This window comes from Myotis nattereri (genome assembly GCF_964212035.1).
Source record: "Myotis nattereri genome assembly, chromosome: 11".
NCBI lineage: Eukaryota > Metazoa > Chordata > Mammalia > Chiroptera > Vespertilionidae > Myotis > Myotis nattereri.
Genome location: NC_138086.1, coordinates 46,922,578 through 46,942,415, shown reverse-complemented (window position 1 = coordinate 46,942,415; position 19,838 = coordinate 46,922,578). Strand labels below are relative to the sequence as shown.

General features: G+C 38.7%; 1 protein-coding gene across 1 annotated transcript in view; it reads right to left on the bottom strand.

The window, feature by feature from the left end:
- The window catches only part of PPP1R9A (protein phosphatase 1 regulatory subunit 9A), a 241,769-nt gene extending 222,220 nt beyond the window's left edge, over positions 1-19,549 (bottom strand). The window contains exons 1-2 of the mRNA XM_081102246.1: positions 19,100-19,549; positions 16,259-17,852 (exon numbers count right to left, since the gene is read on the bottom strand). Coding sequence (XP_080958372.1) covers positions 16,259-17,650 — 1,392 coding nt within the window. The 5' untranslated portion in view covers positions 17,651-17,852; positions 19,100-19,549. The remainder of the gene's footprint in view (positions 1-16,258; positions 17,853-19,099) is intronic.
- Positions 19,550-19,838: the final 289 nt, after the last annotated feature.

The window sequence follows — 19,838 nt, the reverse complement described above, 5'->3', positions numbered from 1 at the left end:
CACGCCCCCTACTGGGTATCAAGCCCGCAACCGGGGCATGTACCCTGCCTGACCTGGAGTCTAACCCGTGTCCTCTTGGTTCATGGGTCAATGCTAAACCACTGAGCCACACCAAAAGATCTGCAAAAGATTCCAGATTTTTCTCCCTTATGTGCCTCCCGGCTACCTTACACACCTGCCCCTTTCTCTGCAAACACTAAACCTTCAAAACTCAGCTAGAGTTTTATTTCCTCCCAGAGGCTTCCCCTAACTTGCCTCCAGAACCCAGGTGCCTTGTCTTCTGCACTCACAGTGTCCTGTGCACACCTCTACCACAGTGCTTCTCTCACTACATTATAACTGTTGACCTATGTGTCCATCCATCCCACTGGAACGTAGGCTCTTTGAGAGAGGATTGTTCTGCTATTTAGGTAGCATAGTGCCTAGTTTAAAACAGACACTCTTTACAAGAAGATGTGATCTTAGCAAATGCATTTTAGACTAAGAATGTGTCAGCTAATTGAAAGAGGCAGTTAAAATTTGGATTCATAAAAACTGATATATATTTTATTAGGTCTATAATAATATAAGACACCTAAAGGTACATTCATTCACCAATCATCGGGCCATTAATGATAGGAATTATCATTCTTGCACTGGCTATGATGGCCAGTTTGGCCTTCTTAAAGTGGAGCAAAAACTTAAAAATACTCACAAAATAATCTTCCTAGATATTTGTTCAAACAGTTTTATTCACCCATATCACCCTCACTTAATTCAACAGCAAGATTTTTAAGTGACCTCTTTATCAGAGCTTTACAAAAATTCAATTTACATATTTATAGAAAGGGTATTTCTTCTCACAATCATATTTCACCAATTTACATAATATTCAATTAAATACACACTTAGGTAAGAAACATGAGCAAAAACAGGTTTAAAAGAAATAAATAACCAACCCATAGACAGCCTACAACTCAACTTGGCAGGATGAGTAGTGAGGGCATAAGAACAGTCTGCAAGCCTAAATCATTCAGATGGGCATCAGTCAGTAAGTCTTTTCTGGCAAAAGGAAAACATCAGTTAATCCAGCAAGTTGATTAAACAGAAGTTGGTTGAAAGCTTCTAAGATAAGTGTTTGCTGAAAGACTGAGAAAATGAACGAGAACCAATGGATTTCCTCCAACCTTCCATAACCACCAATATACAGGAGGGAGGCACTACAGCAAAATGATAAGCTCATCTGGCCCTTAAAGTTCTTCAATGACTCCCCAGACTTTGCATTTAATTTCCAACCCCTTAGAATACAATCCCTCCTTGAAATACTACCTGCCTACAGTCTCACACCACACACACACACACACACACACACACACACACCTCCTGTTCCTCCAGCTGTTCTGATTTATTTGTAGGTACCTCAAACATGCTTTTCCTTCAACTTAGCATGTCCCACATATCTACCTCATTCTTATTCATCTTTAAAGATTCCAGTACCACCTCTCTGAGGAAGCCCTCCCTGCTGATTTCCCTCCTCCTACTGAAGGTAGACATTCCTACTCAGGAGCACCTCTGTTATATGTAGGTGACCATGTGTACTGGCTGCCCTGGGTTAGTCCTAGGTTATGCCCATTGTCCCAACAGAAGTATTTATAGCATTTCTCTCAATCTCCAAAAATGTCCCAGTTCGGCAATAAACTACATGGTTACCCTAACACTGAGTGATACAAAGACAACTAGGCAACAGTCTATTCTCTTATTTAATAAATAAATAAACAAACAAACACAGACTCAGACTAGCTAACTTCTCAAATATGTATAATTATTATTTACCCTTTCTTCTGAAACGAGTCAGTTTGGACAATAAATTATACATGGTCACCTTCTGCATATACCTATATCACAGCACTTATCACAGTATCCTATAAATGTTTCTTCTCTGCCTGTCTCCTTCATAAGACTATAAATTTCTTGAGGAGCAATGACTTGTCATATGTATATTAATATCTACACAGCAGACAGAAAGCTCAACACATAAATATCCTATATAATAAAAGGCAAATATGCAAATTGTCCCCTCAACCAGCAGTTCAACTGGGAGTTCAACCAGGGGCTGGCCCCTTCTCCAGCTGGACCCCACCCATGCATGAATTCATGCACCAGGCCTCTAGTATTTAATAATGTTTGTTGACTGCTATCAATTCAGAAGACAATGCTTCTCTAAGTGGCTGTAGCAAACCAGTTATTTATAAACACCCAAATAATAAGTGATTTATCATTCTTGACTACTGCCCACACAGTAATTACAAAATGTTATAATCATATTAATCTCAAAACAAAAAATATCAGCAGTAATAACATAACATTTAACATACTGGCTCAATTTATTCAAATAACACAATGAACTTCCATATTATCATATGCTCTCCCCAACATCACTAGCACTAAAAGGTGATTTTTATTTTTATTTTTATGAAATACTTTTTTTGTGTCTCCAGAAATGTATATAAACTCATGAAAAGTTATTGTGTTTTTATTTAAAAAGAAAACAGCTTAGCAATTTTCTTCCGTAAAGTGCCATTAAAAGCTATTTCTGCCAGGGGAAAATGATATACATTATGTACATAAACAAACTTACATGAACAAGCAAAGCCATTTCATATTTCAGCCTAATAACAACTGTCAGACATCTTCCAGATAATGTAATTTATGGAGGAAACATAAAAACCAAAAATATGATTTCAAGACCTTAGATTATTTGTTTCCATGAAGTTTATTACTAACTTTTGAGTCACTGAGAAAAACGGAGGCAGAAGTTATCCAAAAGGGTAATTCCTTTCTAATGGCTGACGAGAACAACAAAAACACATTTTAATAAACAGGTCAGGAAATAAAAGGTGAGAAAAGACTAAATGGTAAGAAATAATTTCATTGCCTTCTTTAAATTTTCATGTAAGAATATAGATAGACTCATAGATTCAAGCTACCGAAGTTGTAGCAAATTATTGCAATTTCAAATAAGGAGCATTACATCTTTCATATAGAGCCTCAATTTTTATATTCTTTGCAACTAATTACAAGCTTGGGCAATCACTCAAAGCCGAAATAAAGTTACGGCAAAATGAATACTCTCGCCCTTCTACCCTCACAGCCATATCTCATGCAGCCATACTTAAATGACTGCTTCTGGTTACTTATAAACTGTCACTACAGGGGGATAGACTGAGATTCCCCAAATGAAAGAGCAAACCAGAGCAGGAGCCAGAAAAGATGACAATCTGTAATGGGATCACTCCGTTTTCATTTATAACTGCTAACTTGAAGGATTTTACCTATAAATAAATTATACAATCATTATACATGTACAAATATTATCTCCATCATCCCACTTTGGACCTTTGTGGGAATAGGGCATAGGAAAATTGAAGGAATATGAGGGATAGACATTAAAGGTTACCAACACTAATTGTATGCCTACTATGTGTCTCTCTAGTCATGTGACAGGACTAGAGACACAGCATAAAACAAACACAGACACAAAGTCCCTGCCTGTAAAGTTTAAACATGTTTTCTTTTTTTTTTCTTTTTTTTTTATTATTAGTTAAGGTATTACAAATGTGTCCACATCCCCCCATTAACCCCCAACCTCCCCCCCCCACACAAACTCATAAACATGTTTTCTTAAAAAGATTATGCGTCAGTAGGATCTGAATCTAGGTCTGATATTCCAAACCATGTGATCTACTACCTCCTCCTACTACATACTGCCCCAAAAGGGAGAACCCCTTTAGCAGATTTCCTAACAACTCCTCCACGAAAATATGTGGGAAAATTTAGGTTTTTAATTCCCTGAAACATCTTCAGGGGGTACAACCAAATAAGAGTCCCAGACTCTCCTGGTTAATTTTGTGTAATCTTCACTGAGTCATGGGATCCAGACACTTGGTCAAACATTATTCTGGATGCTTCTATGAGATTGTTTTTTAAATAAGATTCACATTTAAATTGGTTAACTTTGAGTGAATACCTGTCTGGGTATTAAGACCTCATCCAATCAGTAGAAGGCCTAAATAGCACAAAGGACTGACTTCGCCCTGAGCAAGAAGGAACTCTCAAGTAGATAGCCTTCAGACTTGAACCCAGAGTGCCTAACCTGGGTTCTGCCCTGGGTCTTCTAATTGACACTTTTTGGACTTGAACTGCAACCTCAGTTCTTCCCTGGGTCTCTAGCCTAGCAGCACTGCCTCCATAACTAATTCCTTAAATCTCTCTCTCCATATACATACATACATAGGCATGTGTATCACACACACACACACACATACACACACTATTGGTCCTGTTTCTCTGGAGAATCCTAATATATTACATAAACATTAAATAGAACCCTAATATATTGCCTAAACATTAAAATTATTTCATATCAATATTTAGAGTTTATTTCCATCACCCTCCAGTGAGATAGAGTGAGATAGATCAATTCTACTTAGTCAATGGTTCTTCTCTAATTAAGGGTGAGAAATTCACTGAATCAAAACCAAGTAACTTTAAACTAAAACTTCCGACTGCTATATCTGCAAATGGGGCAACCTCCTGATAGCTCTCCAGTTCCTTAAACATATAAATCACAGACCTCATTATTCAAAAAAGAAACGAGCAACATAACAATTCTACAGGAATCATGGTCTCCAATGGAAAAACACAAGTCTCATCTCAAACTTGGTTGGATGCATAATAATGTTGCCTTTTTTCTTTAAATAATCCCTATAATAATATACAACCATCTAAATATTACCACTATAAACTCAGTATTCAATGAAATACAAATAGAATTTATTAGCCATATTAAGCTTTAACTATACATAAAGAAAAATTATAATGTAGCATCAGATTAAATAATAAGGCAATTTAATTAGGACTTCACAAGAGCTTATAAAATGCCAAACTGCTTGCAACTGTTAAGATATGAGTTATCAGTTGATCTAATTAGGCCAGAAGCAATACTTTAAATTTCTAATTTCGGAAAACTCTACCACCCAACAAAAATATTTTTCTCCTTTATAAACTCCAGCATTATCTACAAAAGCTTTTCAAAGATAGAACACAACCCAATGTATGAGAGGAACTGACCCTTTGACTCTAACTAAAAATATTATACACTACCATATAATCTAATCCTACATCAAATGATTCTCTTTTCAGCTAAAAGTTTTGTTAAAGAGAACAACAGGAAACTACATACTGGTTGGTGTTTTGGAACAGGAAACATATTCAAAAGGACACTGTGGAGGTCTAGAACTCAAAATCCTGTTTTTAACGGAGTGTTTTCATAGGATTACATATAGACCAGATACTAAATTTGATTTCTCTACTGTCTCATCTTTGGAGAGAGAAAGCCTGTTGTGGCTTAATGATTTAACAGATCAAAAAGAAAGACATAATCTCACCTGAGACCATTGTTAGGCTTTCTTTAAACAAATATGTATTAATTTTAGTAAGACTGCCTTTTCAAGTATTTTTCACTTCAAATCTAGAATACATGCCCAGTTTTTAAGGCATATTTTAAGTAACACAACAGCAACTCAAGGAAAATATCTAACAGATATACAAATGTTACACCATAATTTAAAATACATTGAAAAGTCTTCCCCCCATGATACTTAGAAGCTTGCCACAAATGTGGGATCAATTTTAGCAAGAAGTAAAAAAGTATGCACTTAATGAATTCAACTGTCAAAAGTTCACCAAACCCTTCTTCAGTAATCCATAAATTTACACTTCTCAAACAAAATGTTTTTCCTATGATACAATGACTGCCAAATAAAATTATATTAAATATTACTACAATCTTAGAAGGTATTAAAAATTTGTTTTCAACTTCCTAAGTTGTTATTGCTGATCATTCCAATTGTGACCCCCATCACCTTTTTTATATTTATATAATTAAAGCAATAACATGTTCATTATACAAAATTTAGTAAATTTAGAAAAATAAAAGTAATTTTTTTAAACATCACCTTTACTCTCTCCATCCAGAAATAACGAGAATTAACATTTTGATATGTGAGCTTTCAATCTTTGTTCTAGATGTAAATACATATACTTTAAAAATAAAATAATGATGAAAATGCAATTAAATATTTTACCAGTCTTTTTACCCTACACAATATTGTAAAATATTTCTCATCTTTAAAAATTCTAGAAAACATGATTTAAAACAGTTTTATCCTATTACACCATGTATATATGTCATAATTAATTTAACCATTTCCCTATTATTGGATACATGAGTTCTTTTAGCTGTCTACCAAGACAAATAACACTTTGATAAACTCCTTACTAACAATCATTGACCAAAAAAAGGCAATAAACATTCAGAATTCATATCTTAAAAAGGCCTGTAAATATATGAAATCATTCAAACTCACCAATAGATCAATATAATACATATAAATTATGAAAGACATTTTTCATCTACCAAACTGAAAACTGTAAAGCATATAAATAATACCAGTGCTCGTGCAGGGATTGTGAGAAAGTCATTCCAATGGAGTGCTAATTGTAATAATTCAGGCAGTATGTATAAATGGCTTACACGTATTTTAGCCAATAATTTTACTTTTAGGTTTCTAGCTAAATAATCTAAATAACTGTAGATGCTGAACAAAACACTGTATATAGGGTTAATTCCCTTTCATTGTTAATTTAGTGTTATGCACAGATACCAAAAGTCAATGAAGACCTACATTATCATCATTACTGTATTCTACTTTCCCTGTTTTACCATGGATTTTTCATTTCTGGATCAGCTTTTATTTTGTTTAAGTATTTATTTTAATGTTCCATGCTCAACCTTAAAATTTCTAAGAGGAAATCGGTGCTCTGGGTACAGTCCGTAGTAACTGATGCACCATTTAAATTACTGTCCTTTATTATTCTACCTACAGAATAAACTTCTAAAAGTAAACACGTTTTATGCAATGGTGCACAAGACAGTATTCAAACACCCTTCAGCAAAGTTTTGCCTCTCCCCTTGAGGAATGGTTTCTTAAAAAAAAAAAAAAAAAGACTTACACCAGTTGATTAATAACAAAAAAGGCGAATTTGTCTTTTTCTTCCTTTATGTAACAACTTGGTACATCTATTTTATCTGAAACAAGTGCTTAGTAAAAGAACCCATCAGCACGGCACTGACTCACAGGTGGATCTCAAACACCGACCAATAAAGCTGTCCAGCTCTCTCGTGCACTGAGGTCCCTTACAGAGGAAGAAAAACCGTTCAGGAGCCTGAACAGACACTCCTGGTTTAGGACTCTATAATCCCTGTATTCTAGATAAATTTTCCAGGATAAACGTACTCTCCGTGAAACTCTGTCCTGATAAATTTTTGAAAGAAAATGAAGAGTAAAAGTAATTTTTGAAGGAGAGATGTGAAGTGGATGACAGAGAAAGGCGCACCTCACTGCAGAGTGGCAGACTCGGGCACAGTCACGCGGCTTCTCAAGGCCACGCTGGTCCAAACGCACCAAGGGGACAACACCAAATACTGACTCAACTGGTCACTCCTGGAAAGAAGCCTCCACGGTCAGGACTCTGTTTATCCGTTTGACCCGCACCAATCACTCTGTGTCCCAATCTAGCCCACTGTGTGTAGAAAATAATTTGCAAGATGAGCATCTCATATAAAACCACTTTTCTTCATACATAAATATATAAGGAACAGATTTAACTTTACAAATGCTTTTCAAAAATCCCTCTTGAAATAGATTAGGTGAGCAAAGAAGAAAACTTTTCTCCTAAAATATTGTATTTTCAGATATTTTTATACTCTGCCTATTTCATTGTCCTTTTTTGTAAAGATGAGTGCGTGAAAAAGAGAAGCAAATTAGGCTGAAAATTTAGGAACTGTGCAAAAAATTACCAGTATCTCAATTATGCTGAACTATGCGGTAAAGCTATTTCCAGAACAAAAGTGAGTGAAGCAATTAATATGTCAGCAGCTGTATTACAAAGCATTTCTCTCTTTATTCTTAGGTTCCCAGCAGGGTGTATTAACATATAGTTCAACACTAATTTCAATAATCAAGCCGTTCTGAAGATGTACTCTAGATGTACACTCTATAAAAATGCACTCTCTTAGATTTAATATTTTAATCACTTAAAAATGTTTACTTATAATGTATAGCATAAATAACATTCGCAAGAGCACTTAACTATAAATTCTTCATTTTGACATTTTAACAAAAGATGTCTGAAATTTTCCCTTTGAAATGATAGCGCAGATATTTACTAGGTATAATAATGGTATTGTACAAATACGTTTTACAGAAAAATCACAAGATGTTAAAGCTGATAAAGGTGTCTTAGTGATAAATTACAGGTAAGATAGCCTCAATTACAAATAAGAAAATGAAGACCTTAAGAGGCAAATTTTCCCAAGTTTACAGAATATCAAGTCACTCTTGGTTACTTTCATTACCAGTTAATAATACTTAATAGTAATATATATAAGACGCTTCAGTAGACAATGTGCAATAAACTAAATAAACGCCCACCCATAATTACTCACTTCACAGATGGTTATATTACAGAGAATATTAAGTATGGCATTTGAACTCTATATTGAAATAATGAAAGATGAGAAAAATTTTTAAAACAAACAGTGAAGTTGGTCCATGAACAATTCCAGTCAACATAAAAGAATCATGAAAGCAACAACATAGGAGCGGTAGGAGGCAAATAAGCATCAGATCATTAGAAAAGCGTAAGGGTCCCGACGTGCTAGAAAAGGCCAGTGTAAAGATGAAAATCGGCGCTAGCACTATTTGTGCCTTTAAAGACACGCTCTGCTGAAGCAGAGACTTACGCTTCATCAACAGCAGTTTCAGAGCACATGAACAGAGGTGCAGTGCCCCGAACCAGGGAGCTGTTGCAGCCATCCTCTTTGCTGCATACACTAGTCTTCCTCGGTTGACAAATACGTACCCTCATCCCTTCCTGTATCCTGCTGTCCCCTCAGTTTCTTGTCTTCTTCCTCTCCAAGACATTGCATAAAAGTGCAGACAGAATTTGTTGCTCCCACATCTTGCCACTTAATCTTTAGACCATGTCACCGTCCAGAAAATTATTTTGCCTTTGCTCTTTGACTTTCCTGTAGTCTGATGTCCTCCCGCAATCTTAAACTTTAACATATCCCAAGTCATACTCTTTGTGTCTCCTGTATTCCTTTTAAAAGCCTGCTCCTGGTTCCATTTATAAGAAATGTCCAGAAGAGGCAAATCCATAGAGACAGAAAGTAGATTAGTGTTTGCCAGAGGATGCGGGAAGAAGGAAAATTGGGAGTGACTGCTAACAGGCACAGGGGTTCTTTCTAGGGTGGTGGAAATTTTCTAGAATGAGAAAACAGTGACGGCTGCACAACACTGTAAATATACGGCCAACTGCTAAATTGTATGCTTTAAAATAGGAATTTTGTATTATTTGAATTTTATCTCAATAGAAAATTGCAAGTTAAGAGTAAATGAAAATAAGCACATATATGTGCATGCGCGTGAGCACTCACACACACAGCATGTCCCTTCTTATAACTTTCCTTTGACCTTGCAAAATAATAAACTCCCCATAGCGGAATTATTCAAGCAGAAGCTGAAGGATCATCTGTCAACAATATGCTACTTGAAGGGCTAACTAAAGTGAGTGGGAAATTACACTAGATTACACTTAAGTACTTTTCATCTTTAAGTTGCTGTGTCACAAACCAAAATGAAGAGATTAGAACAAGGGGAAATTTTTTTAAGTGACTAGGAATAAAAGTATAAAGCAGCATTTGAAATGTTGTCTTCCTATTCAAAATGAGAAACTGTAGACTATAAGGAGGCAAAAGAACAGAATTGAAATAGAGCCAAAAAGGAAGAGCACAGAAAATTATGAAAAAGTATTAAATAAGTTGGATAACAAAACAAAAACTGAGAAATAATATTCAGTATATTGTTGTAAAGCGAGCACCCAAGAAATAATATTCAGAGTTTAATACAGCAATGTTTGTTGTGTTTATACAGAAGTTATCCTATATCTAACTGTATATTTCTACAGAAATTCTGAAATCTTTTTCTTTTTGAGTGGTGAAGAGGATGTTAGAGAAAAGCTAATGCAGACGAGATTTAAGTCAAATTACTGCTGAGGGGCATATAACTGGGTTAATAAAGAAAACAGTAGATGAATAATATAATAAAGTTATTTTCCCCCAAATTCAGCCTCTTATCTTTAAAGTCCTAGTGTCCTTTGAGAGGAAGATAAAATAAATGGATGACACAAAAAGCAAGAAATTTTAAATCTTTGTATTATAAATAAATGACAGCAAATATCTGTAATATTTTGCTGTATAGAATAATTCTTTTTTACATGTCAAATGACCAAAGTTCAGTGAGGGTGGGGGGGAGGGAAGGTGTTAGTATATGTACTCAATATTAGAAAAGGGTTTCATTCAATAAATATTCAGTATTAGGCTTTACGCAGCATATTCAAATATTTGACGTTTACCTGGTTATGAACTATAAGCTACAAAACATCAAAACTTCAAAGGATGTCCAATTTAGATGTCATGACATCAAAGTTATCCAAATAACAGCAAACTAACTAAGAGGGCAATTCTTATACTCTCTCTAGGAATATATTAATTTAGAGTCCAAAATAATGACAGAAATGGAATTTCTGAATCTATCGGGAACTTCCTCCTCCTGTCTTTTTAGACTTAAAAACTTCGACCACACAAAGGGTTCAGAATTTTTAATGATCCAAACTCCTAATGAATTTAGGGGTCATAATTCACTTTGGTATCCAGAGACAGAGTGCTTCATGCACTTTACAACTTTACACCTGTTTCATCTTCAAAGAATATTATTCCACACAACCAGCTACATACAGCGGGCCCATCTGGAAAGCAGATTTGTTAAATGAGCTTCCCCAGTATTTTAGGACTAGCCCCTTTCAGAAGACAAGAGACTGTAATTCAAAATCAGATCCCAAAGAGGAGTCTCTTGACCAGAAAGAAGCCCAGCACTAACTTGAGCACTTGTTAGAAATGCAAAATCTCACCCCAGACCTCCAGTTTTCTGAGTTTGCTGATTTACTTGAGAATATTAAATTCTGTTATAAAGGTAAAGAAACTCATAAGAAGTGATAATGTTTGATTATTTCATAAGCTAGCAGCTTATGAAAGAGGCAACACTCAGAGGCTTGATTAAGTATAGGTGATAAAAGCTTGTAAGAGGAGCCCTGGCTGGTTTGACTCAATGGATAGAACATGGGCCTGGGGACTGAAGGGTTCCAGGTTCGATTCGGGTCAAGGGCATATGCCTGGGTTGCGGGCTCAGTCCCCATTGGGGGACATGCAGGAGGTAGCCGATCGGTGATTCTTTCTCATCACTGATGTTTCTATCTCTCTCTCCCTCTTCCTCTCTGAAATCAATAAAAATATATATATATTTTTTAAAAAAGCTTGTAAGAAGAGAGCACAATTCATAATATGTGTTAAATAAGTAAGTTAGTAACCTGTAAGACATGCTAAAATAGAAAACATGATGGAAAAAAACAGAGGTTTACTTGCAAATAGAAAGGGATGGAAAGATCAAATTATCATCATGCCATATGTGGACTGACAGCTATGTCTTCTCCATTTCAGCCACCCATTAGGACACTCAACATGGTCCTATCCTGGGTGCTCTACCCAAGAAATGCAAATAAAACCCATGGCTCATCAGCAGGCAAACTGGCAACACCACCGCTCTATCTAAGTGCACCTGTCCTCACTCTGTGCTGGAGCAAGTCTGCATCATTAGTCGGTGGAGTCCTTGCTCACACATCAACTGTAGTCCTCATAACCACACCATCAATGGGGAAGGTTGAGGTGAAAAAGGAATGGGACATATGAATACTGTGTACCCAGGACTCAGGCAGTGGGCCCTTCCAAACTCGTTAGCACTGTAGGTATATGAACTTACTCTATGGCTTTCCTCTTGCTTCCGGCTGTGGGTTTTAAACCGAGTTGATAAATCGTGTGACTCCAGCATCTTAATTTGGCTGCTGAGCCTGTATGCCATAACCTCTGATAGCTGGTAGCATACTTGGAGGCTAACCATCGCATCAAGGTAACTGCCCACAAAACACCTACTGAATCACAAATCCACATTTTAAAAGATCCCCGGTTGATTCATACGCATATTAAGTTTAAGAAGCACTGAGCGAGACTTTTAGATAGAAAAAGCTCCACAAAGACAGAAACTGGGATCTCAGAACTATGCTCAGAGCACTATCCTGAACAAAAAGCCTTGTGTACCCCCTGACAATGCAGAGCCCCAAGTGAAGAAGAAAACGCTAATGAAACTGTTTTCAACAACTAGCATGTAGGGCAGTGATGACGAACCTATGACACACATGTCAGAGGTGACACGCGAACTCATTTTTTTGGTTGATTTTTCTTTGTTAAATGGCATTTAAATATATAAAATAAATATCAAAAATATAAATCCTTACTATGGTTGTAAATATCAAAACATTTCTTTATGTGACACAGCACCAGAGTTAAGTTAGGGTTTTTCAAAATGCTGACATGCCGAGCTCAAAAGGTTCGCCATCACTGATGTAGGGTTTAGAGCAACACAGCTGCCCTGGGTGATTCTCCTTTGAACCCAGGTCTGTAAAACTCTATACAGTCTGAGGAAACACTCAGAAAAGTATAGTGCACTGCACCTCAGCATTAACCCTGCAATCTCCTTCTTGCTGAGAATTAGAAAATATCCCTTTTCAGATACACTATGTTTCAAGAGCACCAATCCGAAAGGCATAAGGCTACCAGAAACAGAGAACGGGGTATGGCTTCCTTAATAAAGTCTCAGTGGCCTTAGAAACATCATCCAAGCAGAGGATTGAAAATAGCCTTAGAGGCATCCCTAATGGGCTGTACACTTCCCACCTACCAGCAGTTTCTAACTTGATAGGCTCCAATCATTTTATATATTTATCACATTTGCATTGTTCTTAAACATATAGTAAGGACTCAGTAAATGTTTTGAATTAACATAAAGAATGAAAAAGTGTCGCCCTTTCTATCTTGATTTATATAAGACAAATTTAATTCATTCAACCTCTTGGTTTTGAGAAATTCCTGAGAATAAAGGCATAATTCCATGTCTCAAATTAGCATGGTTCATAACACTCCTTCACTCCGTATCTCGAAGTTGGATTTTATGTTTTCTATTATTAATCTCATTATAGTTTTCCAGGACACTATGAAACACATTAACCTATCCATTAAGAAACAATCCAACTATTTCTAAAAGTCACCAGCAATTATATATAAGGAATAGGCTACACAAGAAAGATCAGGTATGATTCAAATGACTTTCTAAGTCCAGACTGAAAATTAGATTTATGATCGAGGGAAGTATCTATCTAAAATATCTATAGGAGAATTGAAATAGAAACTGAGGCCATCACATACACTGAGATCATAAACAAGATCTAAAACAAGAGGCTAAAGGTGTTGAGAATGCTTACCCTTGTGAAGAATAAGATGAGAGTATCAGAAAAAGTATGTAAAAGTTCTAAAGATCATTTCTGTAAGGAATATGCTTCCCATTGCTTCTGAAAAAAGGTATATGTTTAAATTTCAAAGGAAAAGATTTTGGTTGGAAATCATAACTTCTCATTCTATAAATAATGCTTTATAAAAAGAATAAAGAAATACACATATGAAATAGCTGAGTGTATTCTCTTCCAAATGATTGACCAGGTCCTGATCACTCCATGCACCTAGTACAGCCAAGGACATTTACAGTACTCATTAGACACTTAGGAACAAGTTTTTACACTATTACATGGGTTTAAATACCTTGTGTTTAAGTCTTGACTCTACAAGCTTACAGAGGAAAGACATAACCCAATAAGTTTTTGTTCTCCTGCAGCAAACAGCATCAGAATACACACACAAGCCTTCAATAAATACACACTGAATTTAGTAAGTGTTACTACTCTCTAAGGCAAAGTCTTAATTGCAAATTAATCTAGATATTACCATCACGAACATCACCCAGTAGAAAAGTAGCTCTCAAAATTTCCAAGTGAAACCACACTTACATGTTAAACAATGGGAACAACAAGAAAGAGTAATTGTCTTATTCATTACAAAGGGCAAAGAATGAAAATCTTCTGTTTGTAAAGTTAATCCACTCCAACTAGTACTGTTACCTGCCTGATAAAACACAGGGCATTTATCTCTCTGCTTTACAAATATTTTGCTTGATCTATGTTCTTGGTGAAATGTGCTAAACTTAAATATATGTAATCTATTTCATTCTTTGTTATATGAAATATACAGTATCTTTATTGTATAAAAATTAAAAGGCAAAATGCTTACTGATATAAGCAATACTAGGGGAAAAAATCACTTGATATTCGAAGTTTCATATCCCAAAACTGGTTTGATCATATATGAACAGCCATATTTCAATGATAAATCCTTTATAGTTCATTAAATCTATTACTATGCAGTTATATTTTGGGCAGCACAGAACCCAGATACATAGCAGGTGCCCCATTTGGCTGAATGGGTAGCATTCTACTTGATCAACTTTCATAAGCTGCAACGCCCCCCCCCCCGCCCCCCGCCCAAAAGGGAGTCAGTCACTGGTTTTAACAAACTCCTTGAAGAGTTCATTTCAGTTATTCTTGCTTTGTTCAATGTGAAACAATTTAATCTTATTGCTTTCTTCCTAAGGGGTAGAACAATGATGTTCAAATGGGAGCACTTGCAAAGGGGACATGAACTGTCAAATTCAGGAGCTCATTGAACAAGCCGGAACAGGCTCACTAAAGCCAGTGCCTGGATTTGGGGGGTATCGGGGAGAATAACAAAGGAAGGGGGCAAAGCACTGCAAGAAAACTTAGCTTGCTCAGGAACTAGACTCACATCTCTAGTTTACACACAGTTGACCTTGACCTGGCCCAGTCTGATCCAGAATTTCTGCCTTACATTAGTGAAATGAAAGTTTCCCGTCTAACACCTGTAGGCAACTTCACAGGTTATAACTTTATTTCAAAACAGTATTGCATCATTAAAGCAAGGTCAGATTTCTCTTTGCTTTGTAAACTACACATCTTACAGCCTTATATCGGAGTTTCCTAAGATGGAAATGACAGTAGACAGTGATTAGAGATTTTGAGGAGAAAATTTAGTAAGAAACCATTTCAAATTCCAAATCTATCATATATACAGTGTGTAAGATAGAAGCCCCTAGAAAGTGGTTTGAAACTACACATGCTGCCTCCAGATTCCCCTAGGAGGGCATGCCAGGATCCTGGGACGGGGCTGGGGCAAGGACACTCTGAAACAGCACTCCAGGAGATACTGACTGACACTCAGCTCCTTAACCCTGTTGCCATTACCATCACCACCCGCTGCTGATGTACTCTGCGCTGTTCCTCTACCAAATGTGAACTAAGTGAAGTCGTTAGAATAGAGCATCCGACTTCAGCTGGCATTTATCCAGTTTTCAAGGGGTAAAAATAAATCCATGAGTGGCAAATCAACTTAACTTCCTTTCACAAAGTTTCACTTTAAAGCTACAGATCAAATTCTGAACGCAAAGCTATTTACAGTAATAGCTTTCCAATTAAAGTATTTAAGTCCGCTAATATATTTCCATGAATCAAGCTTTCACTACCAAGTAGCAGTACCAAAAAAAAAAAAAAAAAAAAAAAAAAAAAAAAAAATCCAACATTCCTCACAATCCACTTACACTTAAGGAAGGGATAACTCAGATTTTTTGAAGCTAGGAAATAGAGTATTATTTCAAGCTTACCATAAGACTCCCTTTGGTGTGTTATACTTGATATCCTAGTGTTTAGATTCAGAAAATGTTATTATTTATGGGTAACTTTAGGTAAAATTAGTTATAGAAGTCACTCTATTTCAGACTAACACCCCTGGTTTTTAGTGTTCATAATATTATATTCACACTCTGGTCCACTGAAAAGTATCTCACAATCCCCAAACTTCTCCAACTTTAATATTACTCAATACTGGCTTATGCAACTCTAAAGCACATCAGGAAACATGATGGATATCTCCCATACTTTTAAAATCACCAACAACATGTGTATATCAACAACCCTGAATTCCTTCTAGTTGTCAAAATCTGTTCTGCATACAGTTAGGCCCAAATACTACTAAGAAAACTTAGGGGGAAAAAACTTGCAAAACAAACTGAGAAAACCTACTTACCTTAATTGGAGCACTACTAAATTTAATTTTCCTATTTGTGGGGATTTCTTCTTCTTCTGGCAATCCAACGATTTCCGAGTATTCCATGTCAGGTTGATAGTAATTGTTTTCATCACTATCCTCCTGCTCATCCTGTTCAGTGCCTGTCTCTCGCCAGTCGGAATTATACCTGGATCTTACCCTATATACATTATAGTCACTGTGCATGTAAACATGGGGACTCTCAATATTACTTGAATCTTCAGGTACTTCCTTCCCACAGCTGGATCCAGAAGCATCAGCAGAGATAAAATCACCACCTGCAAGCTCTTTCTTCTGTGTCATTGCTGCCTCATTCCCAACCAAATTAGCTTTGGCATCTTCTAAAGGCTCACTCTGGGGGGAGAGGATGTCAGACTCTGGCATTGCCTTGTTCTCAGCACAAGGTTCTCCGGGAATGTCTTTGTCAACTCTGTCAGGAGTCTCTTGGTTAGATGTGGAGTCCTCAGCTTCCTTGCTCAGCTCTGCCTCTTCACTAGGTATCAAAGCGAGAGAGGTACTTTTCGAAGCCACTTCTGGTACAGGGGATGTGTCGCTCTTCTGAGCATCCTCTGCATCATCACCGTGTTTGCTTGGAGGAGTGCAAGAGTCAGAATCCTTAAGACGACTAAAGGTGTCGAGATTTGTAACAGTCACAGCTGGTAAATTGAGGGGATAATGTCCAGTCACTGAGTACTCATTTTCAGCCTTCTCAGAAATGATGGAATTGGGGGAATCGGTGTTCTCAAATACTGCACTCAGTTGACTCACAGTTGGGGAGACAGCCTCTGTCCGGGAGCTAAGGCTGTCCAAGGAGTCAGTACTGCCTCTGTTGGACTTCGAACCACCCCATTCATCCTGAGGTTCATTCCCTCCAGCTTTCTCTTTCTTTGGGGAGTAACGGTTGTTTTGCCCTGATTCATGCACACTTCGCTCAAACAACTTCCGGGTTTCTGTGAACTTAGAATATGAAGGGCCATCGTGCATTGTGTCAAATCTACTAATTCGCTCTGAAACAGAGGACTCCAACTTAACAACTGAGCCATCTGTTTTCTCCAGAAATTCTTTGGGCCTCATTCTTCTCTGAGGGGATGACGGGCCACCTTTCCCCCTTGTTTTGGCAATGACTGCAGCATTCTCATTGGGTTCCATGCCCATCTGCATAAATAGGTTTTTAATTCTGTTGACATTGGAGCCATATTTCCTCCCCCTGCTCTGCTGGGAGCCCTCACCTTCTTTTGTTTTTTGTTCCCCATCTGACTTGGGTTTGTCAAAGGTACTTTTCAGTGCCTGGAACTCAGTTCTGTACGCATTCCTGTGAGGAGAGGCACTTCTGAGAGTGGTTCGTTCGCCTGAAGACTCGGTTTTCAACATTTTTATTTCAGGGTGAAAAGCCAATGTTCATAATGATCAGGAAAAAAAAATACCTCTCTTCTCTAATCACCAGTATTTGATCAAGCAAAAGTACCTCTCAAATAGCATACTGTGTCAGGGATCCACGCAACAGGTGTATTAGGAAATTATTCAGTCAAGAGTTACACAAAATGGCTTTTTCAAAGCAAGACTAGAGGTTCATCTGTAATAGAAAAGAATGAATTTCTGAATTCATTTACTTATTTGAATTTATGTTTACTCAACTAACATACACTTTTCCTTTCAAAGTGGCTTCAAACAGAGGAAATTACCTATCAGAGCTGGAATTTAAAAGCCAAGACTTTAAAAGTTATAACTCTGGTCTCTGGTAACAAAATGTTTCAAACACAATTTGGAGATCTCTACCCAAATCACACACATGCACACATACAAGTCATACAAGCACACTTGGAAGCAATACTTTAGCCCAAGTTCTGATTGCTTTTGTGAATCACCTTAAAAGAAATCAGCAGTTTGTACATCTTTAAGAAATCTTCAAACTGCCCAGAAACATGAATTTCATTTGGGACTCTTCACATCAGACAAAAGTTCTTCTTTCTGTTTAAATACAATTAAAAGTTTGGGAACTATGTTTACAAACTCCAAAACATGCCTACGGAGGTTTCCTTCCCTCCTTCTGGTCCAGGGTTCTCGTTTACAGCATCCCCAGAGCAACACTCGTGCACTATCAGACCAAAACAAGCAGAACCAAGTTCTTAAAATGGCAATACGTTTCCCTCTCAGTCCAGTTACAGCAAATATTTGGAAGTTTCCTCAGAGTGGATATTGTTAATTACGGAAAGGGATGTAGAATGTCATGGGAATAAAAGCATGAGAATGTGATGATCAGAAAGCAAATGTACCATGAAACCTCTCTTTAACAGCCCTGATGTGTTTATTCCTGCTTGCCTCTAACTTACTACAAGCTCAACATGCAACGCAATGCAGGCTTGCTGCTCTCCTGGAGCCCACAGCTGGATTTCATACCCATCAGGGCGGCCATAAATACTTCCAAGATCTTCTAAAGGTTTTTTTCATTTGATTTTGGTTTGGGATTTTCATATTAGGCCGAGCTCCACCAGCCCCCACGCACCGTCAGCTGAGGAAGACGCACACTTTCACTTAAATCGTCGCCAAACTCGGCTCCTGGCCCAGCACGCATGCACGGCCCATGCAGACAAACAAGAAAGGCTCGGGAGTGTGGTGCCTGGTTTGGGGTAAGGCATCGGATCATCATCTCCTTCCACCCGGACCTCGGCTTCAGCCTCACACACCCTCCCCTCCCCCGCTCCTCCTCCCCCCACTCCCTCCCCCGCCTACTCCGGCCCGAGGGGGCGGGGGCGGGGGAGCTGGGGCAGCCGGGGGATTCAAAACCTGCCCTCACCAAAGACAAACATAAATAACACCAACTTGAGAGGCGGCCGATTCCCCTGCCAGGTTCGGGACGCCGTCCCTCGGCCCCGGGGCAGGGCCGGGAGAGCAGGTGACGCCGAGCGCGACGGGAGGAGGTCGCAGTCTCGCTCGGTGCCAAGGAGCACCTGGAGTCCTAGCACACTGGCTGCGGCTCCCGGCGGCTGCCAGGCGGCTCCCGGCGTGGCGCGGGGAGAGCCGGGCTCCCCAGCCACATTTAAAAAGGGAAAGGACCAAAAAAAAAAAAAAATGACAGGGTAAGGATCACAAATCCCTTTGTTTTTCCGCCCAACGTGCCAGGAAACAATAGATCCCACTGATCATGCCTCCGCTCCTCCACCTACCGCTCCCAGCCACAGCCCACCCCACCCCCCGCCTGCAACTCAGCCTTTGTGCGCCCCGATCCGTCCCTCGCCCTCTCCGCCCGCCCCAACTCCTCGCCCCGCGAGCAGCCTCCCCCTTACCCGAGCCGGAGCCGCCGCCGGCGGGGAGGGTCGGGCGGCCGCGCTCCCCCCTCCTCCCCGGCGCCCCCGCCCCCCGGTGGCCGCCGCTCGGCTCCGCGCCGCCCGCTCCGTGCCCTCCACCCGCTCCTCACGGCGCCGCGCGGGGGGCGGCGGAGGCGGCCGCTTCCCCTCGCGCCGCGGCCCCCACGCGCGCCCTGCCCGCGGCGGGCGACCCCCGGCGGCGCGCGGCGCTGCCCAACGCCATGGCGGGGCCGCCCCGACGCGCTCGCACCCCC